The sequence below is a fragment of the Pseudochaenichthys georgianus genome, chromosome 15, assembly GCF_902827115.2.
Source record: "Pseudochaenichthys georgianus chromosome 15, fPseGeo1.2, whole genome shotgun sequence".
NCBI lineage: Eukaryota > Metazoa > Chordata > Actinopteri > Perciformes > Channichthyidae > Pseudochaenichthys > Pseudochaenichthys georgianus.
The window spans coordinates 21,171,598-21,188,367 of record NC_047517.1 but is presented as its reverse complement, the minus strand read 5'-3'; the positions used below and the strand labels follow the sequence as shown (position 1 = coordinate 21,188,367).

The 16,770-nt window shown below is 39.7% G+C and overlaps 1 protein-coding gene across 4 annotated transcripts; it reads left to right on the top strand.

Moving 5' to 3' along the window:
- Positions 1-1,268: 1,268 nt before the first annotated feature.
- On the top strand, positions 1,269-15,865 carry fam135a (family with sequence similarity 135 member A). Of its 4 annotated transcripts, none has more exons than XM_034100376.2 (21): positions 1,269-1,636; positions 3,626-3,755; positions 4,743-4,822; positions 5,616-5,755; positions 6,382-6,452; positions 6,559-6,732; positions 7,029-7,155; positions 8,159-8,312; positions 8,828-8,905; positions 9,272-9,321; positions 10,340-10,495; positions 10,646-10,719; positions 10,868-11,022; positions 11,127-12,972; positions 13,082-13,242; positions 13,337-13,428; positions 13,525-13,622; positions 13,953-14,104; positions 14,183-14,293; positions 14,383-14,496; positions 14,607-15,865. In XM_034100376.2, the coding sequence occupies exons 2-21, from the start codon at positions 3,679-3,681 to the stop codon at positions 14,810-14,812; spliced, it is 4,116 nt and encodes a 1,371-aa protein (XP_033956267.1). In that variant the 5' UTR covers positions 1,269-1,636; positions 3,626-3,678; the 3' UTR covers positions 14,813-15,865. The 4 variants fall into 4 exon arrangements, with proteins under 4 accessions (XP_033956267.1, XP_033956266.1, XP_033956269.1 ...); XM_034100375.2 differs by having other exon boundaries at positions 10,337-10,495; XM_034100378.1 differs by lacking the exon at positions 8,828-8,905.
- The last annotated feature ends 905 nt before the right edge of the window (positions 15,866-16,770 follow it).

Below are 16,770 nucleotides of genomic sequence, written 5' to 3'. Positions count from 1 at the left end.
CATTGAGAGTAATATGCCAAATTAAACGAGATTCTTCAAGTTTAGTGGAACGCCATATCCTTTCAAGTTGTCTAGACTTTTGCTTTATTTTGCGGGTTTCGGCATTATGCCATGGAGCTAATCTATGTTGTTTTATTTTCTTCTTTTTCAAAGGAGCAACAGAATCTAATTTTATTCGCAGCGCATCTATAGCACTATCAACAACATGATCAATTTGGGGTGGTGTACATTTTGTATAAGTTTCCTCCCCTACATGCAGACATGCTATCGAGTTAAGTATTGGTTGAATCTCTTCCTTAAATGTGGCTATAGCACTAACAGATAGGTTTCTGCTGCAAGAGCTTTTGACTAATGCTTTGTAGTCTAGTAACAGTACTTCAAAAGTTACTAAGAAATGGTCGGATAAAGCAGGATTATGCGGTTCGACTAATAGTTGCTCAATTTCAATACCATAAGTCAGAACAAGGTCGAGAGTGTGATTATAACAGTGGGTTGGTTTATTTACACTCTGACAGAAACCAACAGAATCTAATATAGAGTTAAATGCAACAGTAAGGCTATTTTTATCATCGTCAACATGAATATTAAAGTCACCTACGATAATTACTTTGTCTGTTTTAAGAACCAAAGTTGATAAAAACTCAGAGAATTCTGATAAGAATTCTGAATAAGGACCTGGTGCACGATACACTGTAACAAATAAGATTGGCTGCAAAGTTTTCCAGGTCGGATGCGTAAGACTAAAAACGAGGCTTTCAAAAGAGGTATAATTACATTTTGGTTTAGTATTGATAAGTAAACTTGAGTCAAAGATTGCTGCAACTCCACCTCCTCGGCCCGTGCCTCGAGCAATATGAGTGTTGACATGGCTGGGTGGAGTGGCCTCATTTATGCTGACATATTCTTCATGTCTCAACCAAGTTTCAGTGAGACAGCATATATCAATATTATAATCTGATATTAAATCATTTACCAATATTGCTTTAGATGCTAGAGATCTTATGTTTAAGAGACCACATTTAATCTTCCTGTTTTGTTGCACTGTAGTAGTTGTTACATTTACTTTTATTAGGTTATTATGTATGACACCTCTATTAGGTTTTACCTTAAATTGTCCTTGGGCAGACACACACACCGCTAATATTGGGTATTTTATTGGGTTCGGGATTCCTATTTTAAAGACACTATTTTAATCACGAATAATAATAGTAAAAATATTATGTAATTGTTGTTGTTATTATTGGAATATAATTATCGTTATTAAACCATGTATCGATGCCCATTTACATGTATCAATATTGCATGTGCGTCAACTGCGCATGTAGAGTGTGCAGTAACGCGCAGTTGAATGTTCGTAAACGCGCAGGTGGAGCTACGCTTGCTGTCAGCTCTTCAGATTGAGCACAGTTACTTAGCTCTTGGGCTAACAGACAGCACTGCTCACAGAAATACATGGCCAGTCAACTTTTTGTATTATTTTAAGGGCGTTCCTTTCGTCATGCTAGCAGCCTAGGAAGTGGAATAGTCAGCATACTGTGGTGTTTTCTGTCAGCAACTCACCGTGAAAGGACGACGAGAGGACTGAAACTGGAGCTAACGTTGGTTAGCTAGCTAATGTTAGCCTGCCAACGCAATGGTAAGTAGCGTTAGCTTGCCTCTGCGGCTAATGTTAGACCCAGGGACAACTGCTAGAGGGGTGGCTAACGTACCGCTAACTGTTACCGTTAGCTAAATGGCTATCAAGTGATAGTTCTTCTCGTTGGTCTGTTAAAGTGTCTTTTTTCGGACCGTCAGTGACCTTTTGTTGGGCCATTGGCATAATGCTCTTTTGGTAGCTTACCACCTGTAACCCAAAAGATACCCTTGCCGAGATGTTGCCCACTAGCCAGGGACCTTTACCACCCCAGCACCAAAACCATGTCGCTCAGTCATAAGTATAACAGCTGTTTTTGAACTGGTCTGTATCCGTTTTGGGGTTTAGCTGCTGGGGTAAAGGTTCCCCCTTTTAAAGAAGAACATTATCTGTCGATTTATGTTAAGGCCAGGTCAATAACATTGCAATAAGACTGACGATGGATGTTTTAGTGTACTTTATCCGATGTTGGCTGTCGACTTGAAATGTGTTAAGTGACGGTTACACTTCCTTATTACTAATAGCCTTATTTCTGGGGAATGTCGCATTTTTTTTTTTTTGGTTATGGCGTTTTGCATATTAAATACTTTTTTGTATTAAATCTAAGTTTATGAACAAACGTTTCAGCGGAACACCCCATTGTCTGTTGGTTTATAGTCTGCCTTTTTCCACCTTTTTAAATAGTCCATTATTATTAGGCTTAACATGAGTGTAGAGTTACATCTTCACAGTGTGTTCTAAGACTAAACCAGTTGCTCTGACCAACACTGAACTACATATCGGACATTCACTGGATCAACAATCTTTAATGTTGACCTTAATGTTAATTTGCTCCTTTTTATATTATAAACATATACATATGTCTGCATTAGACAACTTGTGGGACATGTTAATGAATGCCCTTTTCTCTATCACTAACCATGCTATTATTGTGCACATTGCAGTTAAAGAAGACTAAAGAAAAGCAGCTTTTAGTGTTTTGCTATTATGAATAATATATCTTAGTAAACATTGTGAATGGCTGCTTGATTATTTATTTCTGACCAACTTTATTGCCATTAGTTTAAAGTATGTAGAATATGATGTGAAGGCAAGGACTGCTCTGAAGCATTACTTTAAAATGGTCATTTCAAACATATTTTGCCTTTAAAAATATTATCCTTACTGTCGTTGGAATATTGTATTTGAAGAATTGCAATTAAGATAGTTTTGGTTATCTGCTTGGACCTATTATTGAGTTGCTAAATTGTCTGTCAAACAAATAATTTGTTTCAATTTCTATAAAAAATGTAAAGGGGTTATGTCACGGTCTTAGTATAGATTATTAATGGTTAAAACATAAATGCGTCAGAGACATTACAATTCACACGTAGACACATTTAGCAGTAGGAGGACACACATACTAGTGTCCTTCACTTTAATTTAGTGTTAAACCGAAAGCTTTTACAGATCACTTCTTCCAGGAAGGGATGCACATTTAGATATTAAAATGACCTGGCACTCTTTGTTCTGCTTAAGGACTCTGTGTCAACCATTCATGCTGGCGGTCTGTGTCTCATATTGGTTTTCACTGGCATGAAGACAGTGACCTGCTATCTCCCAGTGGATGATTTATTCATTTCATACATTACTTATTTAGGGACCATCTGTGTGATTTGTTGTTGTTTTTTCACAGTTTTATTAGACCCCAACACAGCCACAAACACAACCTTTTTTCTTGAATACTTAAATAAGTCTTGAGCTAAAGATGTTTGCAATAAATAACAGGGTGCTATGTTTATTTTTGATACTGTCTTTAAGGACACGCAATGTGTTCCACTGTCATGTTATAATGGTCAGATCAATTAGGCCCAGAGGAATAAATACCACCTATGCCAAATGAAGACCTCATGTCATAATAAACTATTAAACCTTAACCATCACCGAAGTCTTACATAGTCTTTGACTTTGGGTATTCTTCTAATGATTTCTTTATATTGTTTGCATCCTTAGGCCTACCGGTGTATCCCAGATGATGTTAGGCCCCTCTGCCTGTAGAGACCAAGATGACTGAAGTCCAGGCCACAGTGGAGTTCTCTGTGGAGCTCCACAAGTTCTACAACGTGGACCTGTTCCAAAGAGGGTGAGAAGTGTCTCGACCTACCTTATATTCGGCTCCTTCTTGCCTATGTGTTCCCAGCAGGTGGCTATTCAGTAATGCTTTAGCAAAGGAACGTTTTTTCCAATCATATGTTACTAACAAGTTTACCTCACTTATTAAAAACTCGGATGTGATGGAATCCTTTGCTTTGAATGGACTTTAAAAAGTATGGTTTGGTTCTGTGATTGTTCTAGCCAACTGGGGACCATCTTGTTTAGACTTTGAGCTGGAGGAGAAAATACTCTTTCTAAGGCCTGAATAGAATATGCTAAACTGTGTTTGTTGGCCTTCTTCTCTGTGAAGACGAGGGTTGGTTCTCTTATACATCCGAGTAAATATCCAAGGTGAAGATCCAAGGGTAGAGGTTTTCATTGCAGTGTTTTTCAAATGTGTCAAAGCTGCACTAAAGTGTTCCGCAGGTTTTCAAGGAGCCTCTCTTTTATGACTCACTACATTTGAATGTGTATCTTTATCACCGTTGTGCTGCAGGGTTAATAAGATGATTTAACTATCTCTGCTTCAATCAAACATGAAACTGTTTGTTAGGAAGCCTAATTTAGCATAATGTTTTTAGTATTTTGTCAAATAAAACAATAATAAAGAAAATAAAACAAATTAATATTGAAACAACGACAAAAGCAGAATTGCAAGGTTTTATTTTGAACTAAAAAGGAATAATGAGTCGTTGTTTAAACAGCACAGCTCTAACTGTAGTAGTCTTTAACGCTGGTTTTACTATTTTCTACGGCAGTGTAATGATACCCCACTTTTCTGCGATAAAACTCCCGCTCTATGCTCCGGACTCAGCAGTGTTTTAAGAGCTCAGGTTTACTACATGAGTGACTGCAAAAGAAAGCGCTCATTAATAATCCATGAGCGGTATAGTGTCATTTTACAAGTAGAGGCACTTGTGGCTAAACTTTGCGGTGTGTTAATACATGCTAATACAACATTTGTCTGCATTTTCAGGTTCTACCAGATCCGTGCCGGCCTGAAGGTGCCACCCAGGGTTCCACACAAAATTGAGACCAGTCTGCTTCACCCAGGAGGTAATGCTATTTTAAAGATTAGCATAATATAATCTTTTCTTTTAGATACCCCAATGCATCAATTGGTCAGCCATAAGCCTGCACACTTTCCCCTCAAATCTCCAATATAACTATTCTGTTATATTTTGCTAACTTTCAGTATGTAAGTAATGCACTGCCTCTTTTCTTTCTAATACTTTCAGCTTATTTTAATCTCAGTTCTCATATTTAAGCGCTGTTTCATGGAAAATAGTTGTTATTATTTCAGATTTGGTTCACTTGTGTAGTTAGCAGGAAGTGGTGGAGCACTGGCTTATCCCACAGGCCACTCCTTGTTCTTGTCCGTGCTGTATTTCTCTAAGGCTTAGTGCATACGCCTCACCCCCCTTGGTGAGAGACCTGCACTGCTCATTTTTGCACAAAGCACTACATTCTTTGTTTCATAAATAAACAGGATTATGGGATGGAATTTTAATTCTTAAATGTTTTGTTTCCCATTTGTATTACTTTGAAAACCTTGCTCAAGATATTGGACTGTGAAACAGAACTGAACTGAACTTTCATGCAGACTTGGATATATCAGATCAATTCTGGCCCTATTCAAATATCAATACCTATTTAGATTTATAAAATCCATCTGTATTTGTGTAAGAACTCCTGACCCATTAAATATGCTGTGCCTTGTCACAGCACCAGATGATGTGTTTCTAAAGTGTATACAGAACATTTTTAAAGCAGAGGTAAACTATTTACACCATTTAATTCTTATTTTCCTAAATGCACATCCACAGCTAACACTAATGTCTTTGTCTAGGCTCTGATTTGGCATTTCCTGCTTCAGTCCAAGATGATGTCATCTACAGCAAAACCTTCCAAATCCTTTACAAGAATGAAGAGGTTGTGGTCAACGATGTCCTCATCTTCAAAGTGATGATGCTGCTTGATGAGAAGAAGGCAAGTTCAAGAGAGAGATGCTTTTCTTAGGATATTTGTATATTTGCCCCTAGCCCAAATCCTAAATGAATGTGTCTGCATCGTACATTTTTCTTTATGATGCACTTTTAAAAATGGAAGAACATGAAAAGCCAATCCAATATATGTGGGTTCATTTGACAGCTTTCCTATTGTGTCCTCCTTGTGTAAAATGAAATGAGCTGGTGCGGAACTTTTTGTTGCAAGAAAATTGGGCCAATCTTTTTTTAACTCCCATTGAATACAGTTGCTGTCCCCAACCAAATGGCGTACATGAGAAGCAGGATGCACCTGCAGAATGTCACTGAAATGCAGAGAGAGGGACTTTTTTTTGTATCATTCCTAAGCAGTTTAGCGTTAGGATGAAGCGTTAAGCATTGTTTAAGGAATGCAGAAGTTCCACTAGTATTCCAGGGAACGTGGGTGTGTTTTAACTTGTGGTGTGGTGTGCGTTCAACACAACAGAGTATAATAACCGAACACTTCTAAATGTAAAAGGGTTATTAGAGCTGATGCCATAAATCAAAAAACCTTGAACGGAACAGATCTTGCAGATGGGCTTCCTTCACACCCTGGCTCTAAATGTGACTGTTTCTCAAAACTCTCAGGTGGGAGAGACCCTCAATGACATCGATTTCCAGCTCTCCTTGGATTTATATTTCACAGATGGTGATTACACGTAGGTGTTGCAACATTTGAACTCCATGTACTTTTAATATTTCCATCATTTTATACCAATGAGACGCTAATATTGTACTTTCTGTTTCCTTATTTCATTTCACCAGGCCAGATGATCCTAGCTCTCTACAGAATATCAGTGGCCGCACCCTTCGTTTGCACTTTAGCCTTCAGCGAGGCATCCACCAACATGTCAATGTCATGTTTGACTACTTCCACCTGTCTGTCGTGTCTGTCGCCATCCATGCCTCCCTAGTGGCACTACATCAGCCCCTTATCAGGTCAGCCTGCTACCTTACACGTGAAAGACACCAACAGTTTTACATTCACGGAAGTGGTAAATCTCAAATAAATCTCTACGTTACTTACGAATATTGTTTGTGGTCAATTAAAACAAAAACCTATACTTCACACAAAACATTTTTAAATTACAGTAAAAGTTCTCAACTTATCTTTGAATGTAACTTGACATTCATGTACAGCAGGGATTTAGAGGTAGGAGAAACCTGATAGGAAGTGTCCCATTACATTCTTAGACAGATAAGCTAAGTTGGATTTCCTTTGTGTGTTTATCTAGTTTGCCTCGTCCAGTGAAAACCACATGGCTGAACCGCAACGCTCCCCCACAGAGCAAAGACTCAGTCATCCAGCCTCTGGAGAACGTGGTGTTCGGCAGCAGTTACGTCAAGCAAGTATCAGCAGATGTAAGTGGACCTCATTTATAGCCATTACTATGTATATGAAAATAATATATGCAACTAAACCTCTGAGCTGTCATGGAAGTGTAACAAATGCCTCCTCTTATCTTTTTTGGTTTGCTGTATCACAAAGGACTAAATTAAGCACTTGATAAGAAGTAAATGGTTGTCATAAACCTAATAATACTCCATATATGCTGTAGAAATTGGGCTGTTTTCCTCTTATGAGGGAGGAATGAAGCTGAAAGGATAAAAATAAGCAGGTTTTAGCTTCCTGCCAGTAAGACAGGCTTTGATGATACACAGACATGGCTGTGGACTTTGATTCGACAGGTTTTTGGCCTCAGGTAGTACACTGTGTTACACTCAGTGCATTTGAAGTGCAGGGAGATGAACTCTCAGACCACTGTCACATTTGGCGAGTAATTGGCCTCTCCTGACAGAGAAAAGGTGGCCGGCTAAAGCTGCCTCTGAGATGTGAGTGTAGCGGAGTCATTCCGACAGACAGGGGGATATGTCCCCGGTGCAACCATAATAGCAAGCTTGGGAACAACAGCAACACATAGACAAATATACATTTCACTAAAGTTATCTGTGCTACAAAGCATTGCCACAAAGACAAAATAAATGTCTGGAAGTAACAAGCAGACGAATCAGTTGTGATTCACGGGGCTATTGTGATTGATGCGATACATCTTTGAACCATGTCCTCTATTGAATGATTCTATGGTTATGCTACTACAATATAGTCCAGTGTAGAATTCATCAAGAATCATGTTTCCAGCATTATAATGTATTTATCTGATGTCAATACATGACAATCATTTAAAATATAATTTAAAATGATCTACAGTTTACCAGATTGTGTTGCCATGTCTGAGTTTGTCTTCTCTCCTGGCAGTGGCTACAAACCAAACGTTCACTACAATTGCTGCACATTTTCAGCTAAATATTGCTTACAGAATTGTATAACCTGTACCTTATTCTCTGTTTTCCCATGATCCCATAGGGCAGGACGTTCCTGGTGTCTGACAACTGTCTGCAGCATGCCTTCAGTCTGCACCACGACCTCTGCTCCAATCTCCTGCTCGCCTACCAGGGCCTCTTTGATTACTTCACCTCTATCACCAAGGACCTGCCCTCCTCCCATCGTATGGAACTAGGTAAGCAAACACTGTGTGTGTGGGGTTACGAGACGTTGTAAATGATAGAATCCTAAATGCCAAACTCGTTCAAATATGTCCCTGCACACTCTTTATTATAATTATTATCATTTGTACTCACAAGAACAGAGCATAAGCTAGTAATGTACAGTGTAATACTCTCTGATTATTTGTTTTTGTTTCTGTGGATGAATTGTCATTGTTTTGTCTTTCCAGCGTCAGTGTGTGTTTTATATTCCAAGTTTGTTGAGTTCTCATATCATTTCACCTGATCCCTACACATTGACATATTCTAAACAGACCACCCGACCTTTAACCTGCCAAATGTGCGTATTCATTATATTTACTAAATCATACTTGCACTCATATTAATACAAAAGATACGTCTGTTAACCAGTAAACTGAAGCTCATAAAAGCAAATCTTTTTTGTAACAATTAGAGGACAGATATTAACCCATCTGAGACAACCAAATAATAAAGAGGTTTAATATGCCTATATGTGCAATCTTACTAGCCAAGCCCAGCATGCAAGTCCTATATGAGCGAGTTCTCAGAAGACCCTATCCTCGAAGTCAAAGGCACGTCTACATAGGTATGTCCACACCCTTACAGTACCTCAAGTCAGCCTTTCTCTCTTTTTTCCTTCAATTTCCTTCTTGTACAAAACACCATGTTCTCCTTGTGTCACACTTTCCAGAGCAGTATTCCTAAAATGCTGTTATGCCATCTTTATCTTACAATATATATTGATCTGTCTTTCCATCTTTTGAATAGGCTTTGGTCAAAGTGTCTCCTACCACAGGGGCTTTGTAGAAGTTTCAATTTCAAACACCAGTGCTGTCTAACACCACTTCTTTTTTCTGCCTGTTTACCAGGCTCTTTTAACAACAATCTGTATCACTAAATAGATGGATTAAAAAGTCAATATCAGTAACGCAGTTCTTCTGCCTCCTCACAGAACAACTCGATCTAGAGGCCCGTCTAGCCGAGTTGTGTGAACAAGTCAAGGTAAGACCTGTCTTTGATTATTATTATTCAGTCTGCACTGATGCAAAACATTTATAGGAAGCAAAAAGCCTGCTTTATTTTATTAAGGCAGGAGGAGGTAAATATGGAACAGGGCCATTCAGAAGGCGTTGCAAAAGTGAAACATATATGATTGAATCACTGTTTCTCAATAACAGGAGGAAATGAGTAATATTTCCAGATTCTTTGGAAGTAGGCAGTCATGTTTTTATATACAGTATGATTCAAGCAGTAATACTAGCCTGGTTGCCTGGTGACAAAAGTTGTCTGGAAATTCTGGAGAAGTGATGCCATGAAATCGCCTGCGGTGCTAGAGAGTTTGTGAGCAGATTGACAAGCACAAGCAAATGTTTCTTTATCATTTGTAGAATTCAAAGCCTCTTCAACATTTCATAATTGAGTAGCTGAGATAACCACTTCTCAGTGGTTGATATTAGTGGACTCACTGAATTTTACGAGTGTACAAAATGTGTTGCTGCAGCGCAGTGGAATGCTAGGAATTTCTGTAGATGACGGTACATTACGCAGGTCAAGTGACTCTTGTACTTTTCAGTGTAGAGCACTTTTCCAAATGTTCATAGGTTAACAAAACACAGGAATGGAAAAAAGACAAGCTTGTACATTTTTAAGGCTATAATGCAGCTTATAATTACTTGGTTTGAACCAAATTGAATTGGATAAACTATTGGCCTGTACAAACTTTGTGGTAACTGTACTTGACTTTACTCTTTGAAGGTTTAGGTGCAAAGCTATTATTTTTGTTTGTCTGATTCACGTAACAATTAACTTTAGGAGGGACATTTAATATGCTTTAAAAATAACTGTCTGTGACAAACAAATCAGTTGAGGATCAAGAAATGTCTGGATCTACTTCACTGTATTTGACCATATGTAACGCCCTCATGCATGGAACTGTAGGCCTTGTTCTCAGTGCTGGTGTTAGGGAGAATGCTCACTTCAGCCCTCTGGTGGGTGACGGGTGTCTTTGTACTCTCAGCAGAAAGCCGAGTCCCCTGACGAGCTGGCAGAGCTGGTGAATATGAACCTGGCTCAGCTCTGCTCTCTGCTCATGGCACTATGGGGACAATTCCTAGAGGTGGTGTCCCTGCAGGAGCACGTTGCTGCCCTACTAGCTATGGAGCACCATACGCTAAGAGTGAGTCTCAACTTCTAACACCATCTACTCGGTATAACTTGACTTGTCAACTTTGAATTAAAATGAGCTTTTTTTGGTCTGATCAATTATCCAAAACTATACTCAAACCTGTGGAAATTGAAAGTATTCTCTATAATGTGTTTTGTACAGGTAAGGCGGTTTGCTGAGGCTTTCTTTTGTCTTGAACATCCAAGACAATCTGCACTAGCATATCAGGAACTACAGTAAGTTGCAGGGGCTTGTTCGTCTTGGTTGTGAAATGTCGTGTTGCAGTTTTCAAGCCTGTGCCAGCAGCTATTCGTCTGAAATACTATAGTCAAGTATGGACATACCTGATTCCAATTGAATTAGCTTTCTCCCCTGCTACATCAGCGCTCACAGTCACCAGCAGATGACTAACGCTATCAAAAGCTCCAGCTACTTCCTGTCTCTTCCTCCGCTTCCAGTGGAATGTGCAGACCTTGATGGCGATGTAAGCTCTCTGCCGATCATCTTTGAGGATAGATACCTTGATTCTATCACTGAAGGTTAGTAATACAGTATTGACATACAACTAGATGTACTGTGATTTGGTAATGGCAAATGGCATTTTTTGCACCTATTTTATGTTTAACCTGGTTTGATTCTACAGATCGCGATGGACCCTGGCTGGGCGTGCACAACACGAGGACTGGCTCAGTGTCCAGCAAAACGGACAAGCCTAACTCCAAGGAGTGTAGCGCAGCAGCCAGCCCATTACCTGAGGCTCAGTGTGCCACTATGGACAACACCTGGCCAGATAGCTTTGAGCCACCGCCAAAGTCCAAAGGCAAGTCAGTGAAACTGAAGAAAAATTCAAAGACTGAGAACTCTAAGAAGCTGATTAGACAGGGCTCCAAAGACACTGTAGTGCTGGTGGGCTATAAGAACCTCAAAGCTCCTTTTAGTGACACAAAGCACAAAGAAGGGGAAGCTCCCCTAAACCAAGAAGAGGAACCAGATACCTTGCAGAGAGACACAAGTAGTTATTTAAGGACTAGTGCAAGTTCAATTTTTGACTCTGGTGCCACATCAGCTCACAGTGCTGATGATTGTGTTACAGATGACAATACAACTACTGCTGCTTGTCAAAAAGGTGTATTTCAAAAACCTACACACGTGGATGCACAGAACAATCCTCAGGCAGGTACTGGGGCTAGTGCTACATGCAACCAACCACTTTACAAAGATGAACAAGTTGACCACGTCGAACAAAAGCAACCGGAGTGGCCTACTGGGCCTAAGCAAATTGAGGTGAAACCAAGTAACAATGACCCATACCGAGGGGACAAAGTAACAGTTATTTTTCCATGTCGGACTGAGGGGACTCTAAGCACCCAGACAGACCTCTGTGACTCAAAACCGTCTGTGGTGGACTCTGTGTTTGAAAGGCCGGCTAAAGAGGCAGCGCAGCAAAGCCAGTCGAGTCGGGTGTCAGTACAGGGGAAGAGTGATTGCATCAGGCTGCCAGATGTAGGAGCCCCGAATGCCTCGTCTCGCTTCTCAGATTCAGGCATTGAAAGTGAGCCCAGCTCCTTTGACACTCAGCTTGTTCCAGGACATCAGACATGTGTCACTGAATCAGGTGTGGCTGCCCCTCAGTCTGAGAGAACCCTCCTAAGCCCCGCCCCACGACCTGTTCAGCAATACCAGCAAAAGCCCAGTGTGGCAGCAGAAAATACCAGTGGTATCAGTGGAGTCCAGTCCTCTCTCACTTCCATCAACTCCTTGCCCTCAGATGATGAGGGCGAAGTTTCCTCTCGGGGCTCCAGCGGAGCAGCAGTCAGAAGCAGTAAGTCCAGTGTTTTGGTGCAGGAGCAGAGTGTAGTCTTCTCTGGGGATGACGGTAACAGACCTGCCATTGACGTGGCCTGCACCCCTAACATGGCTGCAGGTGATTCCAAACTTATAAAGCCTGCCTTTGAGGGAGCAGCTGGTTCTGGGGCTCAAAAGGAGTCTGGTAGTGAGCCCCAAACAACCTGCCCATCCAGTAACTCTGCCACCAGCAGCACTGACATAGTGAAGCGTGGGATGGTGGAGAACTACTTTGGCTCACGCTCTAGCACAGATGTGTCTGAGATCAGCCCTTTAGAAACATCTGCCATCACACTGGGAATCCATGCAGGTCCAACGGTCCCGGATGACGAGGACGAACCAGAGCAAGACATGATTGAGAACGGTTACTACGAGGAAGGCGATGGCTATGCTTTTGTCAATGGTGTTGTGGATGAGGAGCAAAGTGCGGTCGGGGACGCAGCGGCTTCAGAAACGAGTCTTCTGTTTGAACAGCTTGGCATCGGCTACCCCCATGAAACAAAAGATTTATCAAAAGCTCCCATCTGCTCCAACCTAGCCTCCAGCAGTGTTGGCTACAGCTTGGCAAGACCTCCATGTCCCTCCACGTCCTCTTCCTCCAGCCTGCACTGGTATGAATGTGCACCCACACCACAGATGAAAGCGTGAGTATCCCTTTTTTTATCATATCACTTAATCGTGTACTTTATACTGATATTTTGTCCTATCTTGCTCATTATAGATAAATATTTATCGACTTTTTATTTTATGCAGGTTCATTAAGGCCAAGGAAGAAATGAAACAGCTGAGGCTGCCTGGCTTCTTGTACAGTGAAATACCTGAGCTGGCATCCACTGTGCCCTACTTTAGCTTGGAGGAAGATGAAAGCTGTGACGAAGGCATTCATCTTATAGTCTGTGTCCATGGCCTCGACGGTAGGAATCATTATTATTATTACTAAAAGTCCAGTAGGGTCTTGTTGTTTGTAAAACAACATTGATGTATTTGTGCTCCCTTGTCTTGCTGCAGGTAACAGTGCAGACCTCAGACTGGTGAAAACGTACCTGGAGCTTGGACTGCCTGGTGCTCGTATCGACTTCCTGATGTCAGAGAGGAACCAGGTGAGTGGAAGAGCATGCATGTTCTTTATGTTAAAGAACCAAATACAACCCAAAACATTGTCTTTTATTTTAATTGAATTCTCTTTACTTCCACAGAATGACACTTTTGCTGATTTTGAGTCAATGACGGACCGATTGCTGGATGAAATAGTCCAGTACATTCAGATATACAACCTCACAGTGTCAAAGATAAGGTAAAATGTTCTGTCCTACCCAAATGTAATGCATGGTTATCTTAAAAAATATATATAATACTTAGTATACGTTTTTCATTAAGTAGCCGCATGATGCAGTAGCAGTCAGCTTTCTACTTGAGTGAAGTGTTCTCAACAACATAGGTACTAAATCTTTGAAAGAATATGTGCTCGTTACCATAGAAACCAGTTTAATCTTTCAAAGCCAACTTTACTTGGATTGTGTCAAAGCATCCTGTTTTTATAGAATGTAATCTCTGAAAGGGTGACAGATATGTATATAATTGTTGTTTGGTTTCGTTGTGGTCATTCCTTATTCTTCACTTGCAGCTTTGTGGGCCATTCCTTGGGGACCCTCATTGTTCGCTCAGTGCTGACCAGGCCTCGGTTTAAATGTTACCTGAGCAGGCTGCACACCTTCCTCTCCCTCTCTGGACCTCACCTGGGCACACTGTACAACAGCTCTGCTCTGGTCAATACAGGTAAGAGATACAACGTATAGTTGAAGATGGCACATCTTATTAGTATCAGATATTTCACTCACATCCGTTTGTTCCTAGGCCTTTGGTTCATGCAGAAGTGGAAAAAGTCAGGGTCGCTCTTGCAGCTAACGTGCCGTGATAACTCTGACCCTCGCCAAACTTTCCTCTACAAGCTCAGCAAGAAATCTGGTTAGCTTTTCTTTTTTTTTTCGACAGACATTTATAAAATGAGCAATGAAACATAGAGATAATTATTTTCTATCTATCTACTTTTGAAGGTTTGCAGTTTTTCAAAAATGTGGTGCTTGTGGGATCACTGCAGGATCGCTACGTCCCCTATCATTCTGCCCGAATAGAAATGTGCAAAACTGCAGTAAAGGACAAACAAACAGGTAAGATGGGAGCGACTGCATGAATCCAAAAACTAAAATTGTATAATGTCAATGCCAAAGATCCAACAAGTGTTGCCCTTTTCAGCTTGTTTCACTCTTGTCCATTCCAGGTCCTGTGTATGCTGAGATGATTGAGAATCTGCTGCTGCCAGTACTCCAGAACAAAGACTGTAATCTAGTACGATTTGACGTCATTCATGCCCTGCCCAACACAGCCAATTCCCTGATCGGCCGGGCCGCCCACATTGCCGTCCTTGATTCTGAGATCTTCTTGGAGAAGTTCTTCCTTGTTGCAGGCCTCAAGTTCTTTCAGTAGAACGGTGGCTGAATCAAATATATTGGTGAAAGACAGGAATGTGGAGCTAATACCTCACTGCATCCAAACCTTTTTATGATTATCATATCTGGATTATTTCTCGGTTTCTAAATACATATAATCACTTTCAAATACATATGAGCAAAATCACAATTGATTTCATTTCATGTTGTTTATATCGGAATCATGGTGGATATGGACGTTTTTATTTTTCTACTGCCATCTTTTAAACATTGTTTTGTTTTTAGTGTTTGGGAAATTATTTCCCTCCCCCCATTATATGCTATATTTTCAGTGTTATTTATGTGTTATGTTCATGCGTTTTAATTATTTTTTCTTCAAGTAATTCGATTAATATTAGATGCTGAACTGGAAATGTAGCTGCTACAAAAATGAAATGGCTGTTTTTGGTGAGCTGGCCCAAGTCACGTCTGCACATACTGTCATCACTATTGCAAATGTTTTCCACCAATTTTAAGAGACACTGCAATGATTTGCACCACAACTACATTTTACAAGCTTTTGTACTAAAAAGGGTCATTTGTACAAGTTACTTTTTTTATAAACAATTTTCCATCATTTTGAATGGCAATGATTGCATTAGAAATGGGATTGTTGCTCAGATTTCACATCCTTCGCTTTGGTCTTAATACTTCATGCTTTCCTTTGTCATTGCAGCATTCTGCACAACATTAACCCAAACTGGTGTTGGGAGAATGAAGCGTTGTCTACAACATAACATTTTATTACAGGGGTTTTAAGCAATGGTCATGATTCAGCAAAAGCACATGTTAGTAATTTGCTTGGTATCATTTGGTTATTATGTGTTTAAACTGGAAAGTATTGCTTGGAATAAAAAATGTTTCTTGGAAAATTGTTTATATATCATACATCATTAAATATGCATATTATCAATTTGATTATATGACTGTTCTTTCTTTCCTATTTGTTACTCATGTTCACAGAGGTTTGCAATCACTTGTTAATACAATCTCATTTGACTTTCAAAGTATTCATGCAGTTTTAAAAAATAAAATGTAATTTTTGAGCTTTTGTGATTGAATTAAGTCTGTTTTTGATTGCAAATATAGCAGTGATGGTGTATTCAGAGTGTGTGTGGTGGTGTGGTGCCATTTCTTCCAATTACTTTTTTTTTTATATCCCTTTAGTTCAGATTTATTTTTAAAATAATTGATCAAATTATCCTGCAGATGGCAGTGTCATCCCAGCAACTGCTCTTTCAAAAGACCTACAATAAATGTGTTGCTTAGAACCAGGTTAAATACATAAATGTTAGTGGTCGTACTGCATCAACTTGAAGTGTTATATTTATCAATGATGAATTCGATTATCAGTATGTGCTGTAGTAGTGTTCTACATATTGTAGGCCTGTGTATGATCTCAGGAATGTCTAATGTACCTTTTACTGTATATTTGACCCCTCTACCATGAAGGGGATTTTGAAGCCATTATCCAATCTACTGATTGAAGACTTGTATCTTGTAAATACATTAACATATGGACATGTGACTGAAAGTAATAGATACGTAGATGTATTGTAGACCAAAAGATACACAATTGATGATTTTTTTCATAAGCTCATGAAGGATAAACCACTTCTGCTAAGTCTTGTAAAAATATGTTACCTACGGAAGTGCAGTAAATACATACATATGACAAAATAACCATTATTAATATCAGAAGAAACATTATTATATATTTTTATTCCAACATGATTATACTTTTGGTAACATAGAAAACGTTTGTTACCAAAATACAAAAAGATATATAAGGATACGCTAATTAGCAGCAGTTGTTTCTTTGGAAAACCTTACTCGGCCAGTCGTCTCGTCACTTGCTTGTACCTATGGATGTATATCGGCTTGGACCTCTAATTAGAACGAGATCATTTTACCAACGCAAAACAAGGGGGACATATCTGTTTGGTACTACATTCA